At 41.7% G+C, this 13,864-nt stretch overlaps 2 protein-coding genes across 2 annotated transcripts in view; both read left to right on the forward strand.

Moving 5' to 3' along the window:
- GNG10 (G protein subunit gamma 10) overlaps positions 1-13,864 on the forward strand; it is a 189,820-nt gene that overhangs the window by 166,272 nt on the left and 9,684 nt on the right. The gene's annotated exons all lie outside the window — the stretch shown is intronic.
- The window catches only part of UGCG (UDP-glucose ceramide glucosyltransferase), a 36,619-nt gene continuing 25,032 nt past the window's right edge, over positions 2,278-13,864 (forward strand). The window contains exon 1 of the mRNA XM_049636442.1: positions 2,278-2,805. Coding sequence (XP_049492399.1) covers positions 2,708-2,805 — 98 coding nt within the window. The 5' untranslated portion in view covers positions 2,278-2,707. The remainder of the gene's footprint in view (positions 2,806-13,864) is intronic.

Genomic DNA, 13,864 nt, shown 5'->3' on the forward strand with positions numbered 1-13,864 from the left:
AAAGATAAATTGTTTTGTTTCTATTAAGTAATTTTATGTATGTACCTGTATTCTCCCAGCCTTCTGCCCTATCTTTTGGGGGATATGGGGCCAGAAGTAATACAATTTTATTTAAGTTTCAGTTTAGAGTCAGCTATAAATATTTTGGTTTGGGTTTGGCTCAAGCCAAAAATGTGTTGTAACTACTTGGTTTGAACCAGATATTTGGAATTATTTTCTTGTTAAGGTTTTATAAACTAAAGTTTCTAGGGCCATTAAATGATAGTTAATTTTGGATTTTGTTTGCCTCTGAAAACACTGCTCCTCAAAATTTATTAGTGTGAATTCTAATATATACAAATGCTACTAGATTATCTCTGGAGAGAATCAGAAGCCCTGGCCTTCATGAAATTGGTTTTCTAAAAGAGAAGAGTGCCCATTAGATAACCAAAAAAAGTGTTAACTGCTAAAAGTGAGATCAGTGGACAGGGTCTTTGCTAGACTCCTATGCTGCTGTGCTACACGGAAGAAATGCACACTTTTATAGTATCTATAGAATGTTAGGATTATATATTCTAATGTTAGGGTTACATATTCATGCATATTCATTTTGGAATATGTGGTCCTAACAGACAGATACTATAGAATGGTTTGCACAAGACCAACCGAAACTAGGCTCAAGTACAATATTGCTGCTTCTGGCTCTGCACTCAAAGTGTGGGGCCTGCTTGGGATTCTCTCTCCCTCTCTCTCTGCCCCTCCCCTGCTTGCACACGCGCACACGTGCGCACATATACACTCTCTCTCTCTGTAAATAAACTTAAAATTTTTTTCCATTTGTAGTTATTTTGCTAGTAGTGTACCATCCCACTATAACTTTAATTCATCAACCAATAACTCTGAACAATAGAAGTTTCCTTTGTAAGCACTGTTCTTTCTCACTGACTTTACCCCAGTGAAACACAAAGTATAGTAAATGCAGATTGGTTCTCAGTACAGACATTAATTTAAACTCTTCTCTGATTGTAATTTATCACTTAATTGTAGATTAAGGTAGTTCATTTACTCAATATCAGCTATAATAAATAGCAATGATAAAATAACCAACTTCTTTTCAAAATTGAATTCAATTCTGAAATCTCAAGGGAGGTCATGGATTATTTTAAAGGAAATCACTTGAAATAATAAACACTGTCTAAACATAAAACAATCAAGAAACAATATAAACTCATCTAGGCTAAAGAAACAAACAGGAACATTTAATACTAGATTAAAACATCTCCCTGGACAGATTTAAAATGAAGATAAATGCTAAATTGCCTTACAATCCATAGTGCCACTGCTTAACATTTTAGAGCAGTGCTATCCACATGCGTAATTTAAAATTTTCTGGTAACTAGCTATATTTTAAAAGTAAAACAACAAAAACAGTGAAATTAATAATTTTTAATTTAACCCAATATATCAAAAAATAGCTTCACTATGTAATCAATAATTGTAACCAAAATTGGTTAATGAGGTGGTCTTCGACATCGGTGTGTGGTTTAGACGCACAGCACGTCTCAATTTCTACCAACCACATTTTAAGCGCTCAATAGCCACATATGGCTACCGTATTGGACAGTAGTCTTAGGGGACTTCCATACTAACTGATTCCTTATATTTGTGAATGTGAGAATCTCTTTTACGTTACATTCTCTACGGTGCTTAGAGATATGTGAGGCATACGATTATTTTGCTCTCCGGTCGGTTGTGATCCAAGACAACACAGCATTAAAAGCATTGAGAAAGAAAGGCAATGGGACACCCGTGCGTCCAGGAGCATGGCCTGGAGGAGGGCCTAAGCCTCTCTGAGCGGTGCCCGGCGGAGAAGCTGCAGATACAGCGTTGGAAACTGGATTTCGAGACAACCCGAGCGGCTGCCTGGAACTCCGTGTCTTCTCTGGGGCGCCCCCGAACACTGCAGCCGGACAGAGGGCAAGCAGCCTCTGAGCCGGACACACGGTCACGCGCCGCCACCGCCGGGGGAGGCCGGCCCCGGGGCTGCAGGGCTGGCCGCCCGGGGCGCCGCCGCCCGACGCCGAGGGGTAGGCGCGGGCGGAGACAGGAGCCCAGGGAGAGAAGGCGGGCTTGCGTCCAGCAGAAGCCTCGCAGGGGCGCGCTCTCGAAGGTGACGGTGACGCAGCGGGCGCGAGGGCGGCAAGGTGGGCGGGGAGCAGCGGCGCGCACCGCCCCTCGGAGAGGCGGGCGCCACGGTTCCGGAGGGCGGGGGCGAGGCGGGGCGCGACGGGGAGTCGGATCGCTGGCCGCCGGTTTCGATTAGTGCACGGAGCTGCGGCGGCGGAGCAGGGTGCGGAGCTGCGCGGCCCGGGGTCCCGCGGCGAGGCGGCGGGGCGTTGGCATCTGGGGCGCAGGCGCTCAAGGACCGGCCGGCGGCCCAGAGGGTGTGGAGAGGCGAGCCGGAGCGCGGGGGCCACTGCCGCTCTGACCACGGATCCCGGCCACCGCAGCGCCCGCAGCCGCGAGCGCGCCCAGGGCAGCGCGCGAACGAGTGCGCGCGGGCGGGGCGCGCAGGCCCTGCCCGCCCCTTCCGTCCCCACCCCCCTCCGCCCCTTCCTCTCCCCACCTTCCTCTCCCCTCCAGCGCCCCAGCGCCGGGCGCCCACCCTGTCCTCCGGCGGGAGCGCGGTCCGCGGCGGCGGCCGGAGCGGGCCGGGCCGGGCCGGGGGATGGCGCTGCTGGACCTGGCCCTGGAGGGAATGGCCGTCTTCGGGTTCGTCCTCTTCTTGGTGCTGTGGCTGATGCATTTCATGGCCATCATCTACACGTGAGTGAGGGGCAGCAGGAGAAGCCCTTGGCGCGGGGGTCAGGGCCTCCGGGTGGGAGAGTGGGAGGCATTGCGCTTTGGAGAGGATTGGGCTCGGGTGGGAGTGGAGAAAGCTAATTCTCAGACTGTTATTCCATTCCCTCTCACCTTGGACCAGCTGGGGCGGGGGTCCTTGAGGGGGGAAAGTGGTGAGTGAGGGGGTTTGCTGGGCTGCGGGCGACTGCACGGCCTGGGGAAAGGAGACTATGATCTTTCTATGTGTCGGCGGAACGTTGCTTGCTTGGTTTCATTGTGTTGGGGCTTCGTTTGATTTTTCATCTGGGCCAAATATAGTGTGTTGTTGTGCTGTAGTTGTTTTTTCGACCTGGACGACATTTCTATTATGATGATGATCATTTTCACTCTTCTGGGAGCTGTACACAGCTACCCGGAGACCTCCCTGTGGATTTTTCTTCTTCCTGGATGCCTTTAGATAGGTGTGGAGCACCTGTCCACCTTGAAAAATATCCACCAAACTCTAGGCTGACGTTACAGCCTAGAGTCATGTCAGCTTGTGTATTTCATTGTAGTTTTCTTTCCTTTTTTCCAATTCCTTACATATAGTCTTATTTAAATTTGTGTCCCCCCTCCCGACCTTTTTCATTATTAATTTAACAACTACATCTTGAGTCCTTACTAGATGCCATTCACTGGGGACACAGTGGTGAGCCGGACAACATTCCTGTCCTCATAGAGCTTACATTCTGGAAAGGAGAGGCAGATAATAATTCAAATAGGGTTATTTCACATAGTGATAAAGTCTGAAATAAAATAGGGTAGTGGGATGAATAATGATAGAATAATGAGTAATGAATAATGATAGAATAATAATAAACATTCACTTGTTTAAATGTCTTTAAAATGAAATCTGCCTTCCTAAAGAAAGGAAAGAATTACAGAGAGCACATTGCTGATACAGATTCACTGGCATTTTAGCCTGAAAAAAACATGATTATACATAGTAATCTTTATCACCAACTAGAAGAGGGCGTGTGTCAATAGAGGAGATGGGAAGACTTTTTTCTTTAATGTTTATTTACTTATTTTTGAGAGAGCACAAGTGGGGGAGGGGCAGAGAGAGAGAGAGGGAGAGAGAGAATCCCAATCAGGTTCTGGGCTGTCAGTGCAGAGCTGGATGCAGGGCTCTATCCCGAGAGCTGTGAGATCATGACCTGAGCTGAAATCAAGAGTCAGATCCTTAACCTACTGAGCCACCCTGAGATGGGAGGACTTTTAAGAAATTTGTTACTCCCCCCCCCCCCCCCCCCACTTTTTACTCTAGAAAAAAATGTGCTTTTCCTTTTGGAAATTTTGCATTTTATCAGGATAGGGTGGCATTTCCTGGTACTGGAAAAAGGTGGTACATTGTAGAAAACATACTCCAAAGATACTTATTTGGAGGTGAAAAAAACATGCCACTTGGATACTGCTGATCTCAGTTTTTGTAGTTTGTAGCTGATGTCACTGAACACTTTCTGGAGTTCATTTTAAATATATATGAGTTCTTAAAAAGCAATGTTGTTACTATTTTCCAATCATAAAAATTTTTTAAATGCTAACTATGTAAGAAATTTAGACAATACAGAGAGGGATAAAGAAAAGTTACACACACCAGAACTTCACCTTGTCAGCCTTTTGTGGCTGTCCTTCCAATTGTGTGTGTGTGTGTGTGTGTGTGTGTGTGTGTGTGTGTGTGTAGAGAGAAAGAAAGAAGGAAGGGGGTGGGGATTGACATTATAATTAATTGTTCTGTAGCCTGCTTTTAAAATTTATGTATTTAGTAAAATGCTTTCTGGGAGCTCCTTTTTTACAAGGCACTTTTCTAGGTGCTGGAAATAAGGTTGAAGAACAAGACATCCAGGCTTTGCCCAACCTGCTCACATGGGGTTTCCATGTAAAATGTCATGACCACTTTTTTCCTATTTTAATAAATATCATCTCTGCATCCTTTTAAATAGATTTATGGCATTTTCGTTTATGAGGTACTAATATGTATTCATTGATGGGCATTTAGGTTTCCGATTATCAACATTACAAACAACCCTGTGATGAATTCATTTGTGTACATCTTTGAGAGGATTTCCTTAGTTTAGGTTCCTGAAAGGAATTAATGGGCCAGGAGCACATTTTAAACTTTGCTACATATTGCCCTATAGGAAGGTTGTATCTATTCGGAGTCCTGGTAACATTGTATTTTGGTGCTCATTTCCCCTTGCATTTTATCGTGCTCCTCACTGTTTTCTGTTTTTTATTTTCATTCCTTTAATTACTAGTTCTATTGAACATTTTTCATATATTGATATGCTAGTTACATTTAGTTGTAAATTACATACTCATAATCCTTTGTGCTGCAGTCTATTGCTGTATTAATCTTTTTGATACAAAGATTGTTTTTCTGTGATAGGTTGCATTTTTTTCCCCCAGGTTTTTTTTTTTTTTTTTTTTTTTTGTGTCTTTCAACTTTGTACATACGTTTAACGTGGAGAAAAGTATGTGCACCTGTGTTTTGGATTGTCAGGGCCTTTTTTTTCTTTTTTTAATGTTTCTGACTTGTGTAATTTTATAGCTATTCCTCCAATTATTATATAGTTAATATCTGTTTTCTTTTAGTAATTTGAATTCTTTCCTTTTTTTTTTTTTACATTTTATCATGTAATGTACTCATTATTTTACTTTGTGATATGATGAGATCTAGAGACTTAATTTTAGGTTCACGTAATATTTAGCCACTTGTCCCAAAATCACTAATTGAATTATTATTTGATTATACCACAGTTTTGAAATACTGTCTTTATTATAGACTAAAATTCTTCTGTATTCTTGCATGTTTCAAGATTCCCAGTGCTGTTTCATTGATCTGTTCTTGTACTAGTATCCGCTATTTTTTAAAGATTTTTTTAATTTTTATTTTTAAGTAATCTCTACACCCAGTGTGGGGCTCGAAGTCACAGCCCCAAGATCGAGAGTGAAATGCTCCACTCACTGAGCCAGCCAGGCACCCCTGCACTGTTTTAATTAATGAAGTTTTATTACCTCATTACTGGTGAGCAAAGCCCCTTATTCTTTTGCAAACTTTATTGGATTTTATACATTTTTACTTAAAGATATACTTCAAGATTTTTTCCCAAACCCTAAGTAACCTTGTTTTTCAATTGGAATGATTAAAATATTATTTTTAATTGGAAGTATTAAATTTGCAGCTCAATTTGGAGAAAATTGACTTCTTTCAAGATAGGAGTATGATATATCCCCTTCCCTCTATAATATATATGATAAAATCACACTTTTTTAATTAAAACAAACATGAGAAGTGTAGCTTAATATTCCAAGTAACCCATGGTGTTAGACTTGAGACAACTCTACAATTGTTGTAAGTTATTTATTTTGTGCTTAATGATACACAGTAAAGTTTTCTTTAAATACTTTCAGTTAGTGCATTTAGCTTCATTAAAATACCATAGAGAGGCTTTGTATTTATTTTCTCATGCCCTACATAGTTACCTTTGTGACTTCCAGTAACAGGATCCTGAATATAGAATGAAAAAAATGCAATTAGTTTATAACATTATAATGAATAGTTCATTCATTAAAGGAATCTTAAGAATACCTTTTTGAAATGAGTAACTCAACATAGAGCAAATAGTCAACAGCTTAATTTCTTTCTTTTAAACAGTTCTTTTTTTTTAAGTTTATTTATTAATTTTGAGAGAGAGAGAGAATCCCAAGCAGGCTCCATGCTGTCAGAGCAGAGCCAGAAGTGGGGCTCAAATTCACAAACTGAGATCATCATCTGAGTCAAAATCCAGAATCTTAATCCAGATGCTTAACCGACTGAGCCACCCAGGCAACAGCTTAATTTCTGTATAAATTAAATCTTACCTCCCCCCTCCTTTTTTTTTTTTTTTTTTTTTTGCTAAGTTCTTTCTTCTGGTGCCACCTTCAGAATTACTTACTGATTTGATTTGATCCCTTTCTTATTGTAATAAGGATACTTCCTGGTTTGAATTGTTTTCAAGCAGAGCACTAAGGTTTGTTCCTCTACCCCTTTTTCTGCTGTACTTAGTAAAATTGCAAACTTAATATCAACATTTTGACAAGGAAAGCTAAAGAACACTGGCAACAATATTTTGGTTAAGATGTGCTAATATTCTGTGTTTTATTGAATAATATGTTTTCTGAATGCATGTTCTGTGTCCTCTAGAATCCTTTTTGAAACAAGGTAAAGTATACATATTAAAATAAGATATTGAGACTCTTCTAAAATGTGTGTGCTCATTGGGGCGCCTGGGTGGCTCAGTCGGTTGTGCGTCCGACTTCAGCTCAGGTCATGATCCCACGGTTCGTGGGTTCGAGCCCTGCATTGAGCTCTGTGCTGACAGTTCAAAGCCTGGAACCTGCTTCTGATTCTGTGTCTCCCTCTCTCTCTGCCCCTCCCCTGCTCACACTCTGTCTCTCTCTGTCTCTCAAAAATAAATAAATGTAAAAAAAAAAAAATTTATAAAATTTGTGTGCTAGCAACTAATGGAAATGGATCCTATTTCAAAAACTTATATGGATCTGGTTGTCACATTAAAGAGATTAATCATGGACACCTAATTGTCAAAAACATTTAAGTCATACAGATACTATAGGAAAATGGCTGAGAAAAGCTATAAAACTTTTAAAAAACCAACTGTTTCTTTTTTTAAATCAAATACAATGTGCAATGGTATCTAGTTAATTTAGATTCAGTGTTCTATTGAATTGTGTCTTCTTAGAGACAGAGCCAAGTATTAAAAAAATGGAGCTCAGGCTGGCTCAGTCCGTAGAGCCTGTGATTCTTGATGTGAGGGCCATGAGTTCAAACCTCACATTGGGTGTAAGATTACTAAAAAAATGGTAAATAAACAACAACAAAAAAATGGAGATCGGTGTGATTAATACAGTGAGCAATTCTTGCTCAGATTATTTGTTAAGATTTCACAGATGTCTTACAATTCTTATAAGCCTGCAATTTAACATAATTGAGATAATTTGTAAACTAGAGAGCCATTCTTTTTAATATTTCAAAATGATCTCTGTTCACTGGTATCTCTATCAGTATACTACTGCTTTGCTCTTTTCCAATTTTAATATTGAACTGATACTTAGTCATTTCCTGATATATTCTAGATGGCACACGTGTCCGGGATTACTGCCTATAATGCTCAAGATAAAATTCAGATTAGAGCACTGAAATTCAGGGCTCTTATTCCCAAGACTTTTTTTTTTTCCCTAAGTGATCTTTATGAGTTTTTCCTTTTTTGAGATCTAATGTGGTTTGATAGCACAAACTGCTATGCACAAACTGATAGCACAAACTGCTGCGGTGAAATCCTTTAAAAAGTCTGGAAGCAGCCATTTTCTTCTCTTTTTAGCCTTTGGGAGCCATATTGCTGGATGATAAGGGTATCTGAGCGAGGCACCTTGCCTTTTTTCCTCTATCTCCCTCTTTTTTCTCTCCCCCCCCCCCCCCCGCCCCCTGCACTCCCATTTTCCCTCTGCTTGGATTATCTTTTTTTTTTTTTTTTTTTGTCCTCTGTATGTAATGTCCTAATGATTAGTGCTAGGCTTTATCGTTTAATTGACTGGAGGTGCCAGGCTAGTGTAGAAATACTCCTTGTATCTGTAAATATTAACTGCCCTCTAGTAAAGCAGAGGTCTTTTCCCTGGAGGTTTCCTTCCAGTTCATTCTACTTTTTTCTAACCTATTTAGCACAACAACTTCTATACCTGCTGCGTAGTTTTTGAATGGAATTTAAATACTCATTGTATCAGGATGTCTGTGGTAAACCACCTGTCAGAAACGAATTGTTTTTAATGTAAATTTTAGCACTTTAAATGTTATTTTTAGATAGTATGGCCTTTGCCTTAAATTCATTAATACGTTGGCGTTCTGAGCCTTAGTGGAATGTGAATTGAGAGCTTCTTGTTTGGGTTCAATTCTGAGATACACTTGGACTTTGGCCACATGTTGATCAGGTAGGGTCATTGCTGCCAGGACCACTTTGGGTGAATGAATGAGGCAGTAGAGCCCCTTTAACCTGAGCCTGGGAAGATACCAAATTGGACTATAGTGTGATAGCTTTAAAAAGCAAAATGACCATTGTAATTCAGTGTTAATATTCAGGGATGGTTCTGTTGATTCATCAACCCTCCCTCTTCCTACGTGATTAGTGCTGATTAGTGCCGTACCCCTTATCTCTATTCTAGATTATTGTAACTATCTCTATTCACTGGTATCGCTTCCAGCAGCCTTGCTCCCTTTTTACTTTACTTTTCTTACTGTTGCCTTATCCTACTGGAGCACTAATCTTAGATCATGTGCTTAAAATTTTACTGTGATTCCCTATTGCCTTCATGTTAAAATTCAGGCTCTTTAACAAGACATGCATAGTTCTTTAGGAGCTGAGCCCTGTACTTGTTTCTTCAGCAACATTGAATTACTGACATTCCCCTGATTATGCAATGTGTTTTCTTTAGAATTCTCCTTCCTTATGTTCCTTTTTTTCCCCTCCTTTTTTGTTTAACTAACTTCTACTCATTCAAGTCTATTTAGACTTTAGCTTTTTACTGGGTTAGGCGCCCCCCTTCTATCCTTCTTTAGTACCTAGATTTTACCCATCTAAATTGTAAATGTGTGTTCAGTTGTCTCTTTTCCCAATTAGATTGTAAGCTTTTGAGGGTAGGGATAGTGTCTTATTTACTGTTCCGTCTCCAGTGTGTACTAGGCACTCAATTATTGCTGGTTGAATGAATGATCTTTGAATTTTTTCCAGTAGTGATGGTGGATTTACATTCATTAGTTCAGTATCATTTGGCCATTGTGATCTGAGGTAGATGGTCAGATTTGGGGATGCTTTCAGTGGCCATGGACTCTGATGAAATTTATTGGACCAAACGGAATCTTTATTTCACTATTTCTAATTAATTGCACGTTAAAATAGAAACAAGACTCCATTAATAACATGTTTACTTACAGATCTGAGTCCCCTCCCCAAGGTTTTCCTATGGAAATGCCTGTCTTGTCATAAATAATCTTTACCCTTCGATCTGACCTTCAGGGGATGCCGAACCCAGTGCTTTCCTGAGTTGGTTGACATGCAGATCATTAAGTGTCCCCCACTTTTCCTCCATCCACAGAATTTTATTTTATAAACAGAACAGTTTAATTTAAACATCACATTCTGCTTTAGGGAATTTTCTAGAAGACCATTGAGACAGTTTTGATTTGAAAACAGCTTGAGTGGATGCTATATTTGAGGGTCTCCTGTGTTTTTGAGCACTGTGTGCTGGGCTCATAGTCTGTTGGTGCCTGTCTTACTTAGTTGTTATTAGCAAAATACCATGCCCTGTCCATCTCCCATACACTAGGGCTAACTTGTCACCAAAGGATTAGTGAGTTGGGGTTTTTTGGGGGGAGGGAATGGTAAAATTAATAAAGATCTTATTTGTTTTCAATGGTAATGGAATTTTTTGTATTCTCTAGTATGTAATTAAAGTCTACTGTCCAGTGGAAATAGTTTGTGTTTTCCCATAAATCTAACTCACTATTGGTTATTTTGTGTCCTCTGGGGAATCTTCTGTCTGCAGAGTTCAGGTTGCACCAGAAGGTGTGCTTTGTGTTGCTGAAGAAGCCCATTTTGATGCAGTGCAATTTTTTAAAAGATAAGTGCTATCTAGAAGTAACATTAGTCATGACACCTAGTGATCATAAACACACAGTAACAGCCTTCCAGGGCACAGGCAGAAGTAACAACAACAGAAGCCTTTAATCATTGGAAATTGCAGGCATGGACTATGTGAAGTAGGGGACCTGCTGATATAGCAGTCAGCCTAATTTTACACGAAATATTAACAGGCTTGGTGGCATGGGACAGAGGAGATGAATTCCGAGAGTCAGATAAATCGGTTCAACTGAGCCACCAGCAGAACTATTAAAAAAAGCGCTGTTGGGGGCGCCTGGGTGGCTCAGTCGGTTCAGCGTCCGACCTCGGCTCAGGTCATGATCTCACACTCCGTGAGTTCGAGCCCCGCGTCGGGCTCTGTGCTGACAGCTCAGAGCCTGGAGCCCGCTTTGGATTCTGTGTCTCCCCATCTCTCTGCCCCTCCCCTGCTCATGCTCTGTCTCTGTCTCAAAAATAAATAAAAACATTAAAAAAAAAAAAGCGCTGTTGGGGTGGGGGTGGGGGGCTGTTAAGCAAGGTGAACTTTGCCCTCAAGGAATCCTTACTCCCTTCAAAGCCTTGTGTGAGATTCTTGCTTCACTTCTGGGAGGTGTAGTTCTCTGCATTAAGGTTGCTGCAGAGGCTGCTACCAGCCGACTGAAGGGGAAGAGCAGAGCCTGCCCTCTCTCCAGGGAGTGTCCCTTCATACCAGGCTTCCCTCCTGCTCAAAATGCAATTAGAATATGAAACTGTAGGGGCGCCTGGGTGGCTCGGTCAGTTAAGCGTCCGACTTCGGCTCAGGTCATGATCTCACGGTCCATGAGTTCGAGCCCCGTGTCGGGCTCTGTGCTGACCGCTCAGAGCCTGGAGCCTGCTTCCGATTCTGTGTCTCCCTCTCTCTCCGACCCTCCCCCGTTCATGCTCTGTCTCTCCCTGTCTCAAAAATAAATAAACGTTAAAAAAAAAAAAATTAAAAAAAAAAAAGTAACAGGAGTTCATTTAAAAAAAAAAGAATATGAAACTGTAAAATAAGCCATTTAAAGTGGTACACACTTGGGGTGCCTGGGTGGCTCAACTCTTGATCTCAGCTCAGGTCATGATCTTGCAATTCGCAGTTTGTGAGATTGAGCCCCGCCTTGGGTTCTGTGCCGACAGTGCGGAGCCTGCTTGGGATTCTCCTTCTCCCCCTGCCCCAAATAAACAAACATTTTTTTAAGTGGTACGCACTATTAAATAAAAAAATGCATGAGAAAGGGAAAGCAGGGAGGGGAATTAAAAGATTAGAAGGCTCGGGGCGCCTGGGTGGCTCAGTCGGTTAAGCAGCCGACTTCGGCTCAGGTCATGATCTCGCGGTCCGTGAGTTTGAGCCCCGCGTCAGGCTCTGTGCTGACAGCTCAGAGCCTGGAGCCTGCTTCAGATTCTGTGTCTCCCTCTCTCTGACCCTCCCCCGTTCATGCTCTGTCTCTCTCTGTCTCAAAAATAAATAAACGTTAAAAAAAAAAAAAAAAAAAAAAGATTAGAAGGCTCAAACAATAAGCCAAAATGGCAAAAAAGAGTAACAGTTTTAGAGATGAGGTGTTAGGAAACAAAAATCATCCAAGATAAAATAAGGCCATCCCATCAGCTTAGAGGTTGAAAACCCTTCTGCAGAGCGGCAGTTAGGATTCATCGAGGTAAAGCTGCTATAAAGTCCACCAGAAGCCCTGAATATTTCTTACAGTCACTTGGAGATCTTTGAAGTGTTCTGTGAATAGATGTCCTTCTAGCTCACAATGGAGGGCAGGACCTGAAGGCCTCTCTCTTTTGACTGTGATTCACCCCTCACGACTTTTTGGACTTGACTTACTCTGAGGAAGCAGCCCAGCCCGTGTACCCATACTCCTGTCCCCTGTCCCGCTGCTGGCAGGTACAGCCCTGCAGCAGCTGACCATGAGCACCTCCTCCTCCCTGCCCTTGAGAGTGATGTGCCTTAATTACATGAATGCGACTTTTGTGACAGAGGGTGACTCCAGCTCCTGATTGAACATTTAATTTAGAAATAATTCCTCGGGAAAATGACACATTGAAGTTTTCCCGTGCTTTCTGTCTCCCCAAAATGGCTCAGTCATGTTCCAGGATGATTTTATTCTTTAAACATGAAACCAGTCAAAACCATTGACCGGACATAGAGGAGGTCCATTCCTTTTTGTAACCCGGTGTGTTCCTGAAAATGTAATAAAATCAAATTTCTGAAACTCAGATGGACATATATATTAGGAGGGGTGGTTCTGTTTCCATAAAGAACTAAGATTATTATTAAAATCCCAAATTATGGCTCTGCGGGAGCCCGATGCCTGGGACACGCTGCCACTGATTGAGGGCTTTCCAGGTGTTCAGGGCTGTGTGGAGGGGCCTCCCTCTGGCCTGGACTGGAGTGCTTAGAAGGCTGCCTTGCAGTGTTTGCTCTGGGGACTGCGCTGGGCGTGGTGATTTAATAGTCTACAGAACAGTCTCTTCTGGACTCCCTCAAAATGTCTCCATTCTAGGAGGCAGTGTGCTTGGATTACATAGTCACTGGGGGTTACTTTGCTCATGGCGTCTGGCCTTCCCCGCTCCACTCTGAGCGTGGCCAGCTCTCCCTCTAGCAGAGAGAGCCAAGTGAAGGGTTCTGTGGCAGCAGAATCCCACATTTTGAGTCAGGCTCTGAGGGTAGAGGAATTCAGAGAAGCCAGGACTGATGCAGCGCCTCTGACCCACTGAGAACCCATCTAATGGTTTAAAGGAAGAGATCAGGCCACTTCAGGGGATAATTGGTGTTAATGTTCCTTACTTGCATTGCCTTTACACTTTTGGATGATCTCCGTAGAACTTCAGATTGGTTCCTAAATATTGGGTGTAATTTTAACTTGGGATATAATTTTAGCCTAAGAACTGCATATCATTTAAACTTTGTATTAAATGTGTTTTATGCCATGTTTCGACTGTCTCTTTTAACCGTGATTTGGGAATTTTGATGATCCCTTTTTCCCCCTTTAATCTTTCTTAATACACCAGAGTTGTTTTATGTTTTAAAAAAGCGCCTTATAGGGGTGCCTGGCTGGCACTCTTCAGTCAGTGGAGTGTGCGACTCTTTGATCTTGGGGTTGTGAGTTCGAGCCCCACATTGGGTGTAGAGACTAGTTAAAAATAAAAGCCTTTAAAAAATAAAAAAAAATTTTTTTTAAACCCAACGTAATAGCTTAATATTTAAGTACCTATGAAAGAATCTTTAAATATGTGAATTTCCAGTTCTTCCATTCTGGTGTATAAGCCTCATCAATGTTTGTCATCTCTAAATCTCCTACTAGAACTATGGT

The sequence above is a fragment of the Panthera uncia genome, chromosome D4 (genome assembly GCF_023721935.1).
Source record: "Panthera uncia isolate 11264 chromosome D4, Puncia_PCG_1.0, whole genome shotgun sequence".
Classification (NCBI taxonomy): domain Eukaryota; kingdom Metazoa; phylum Chordata; class Mammalia; order Carnivora; family Felidae; genus Panthera; species Panthera uncia.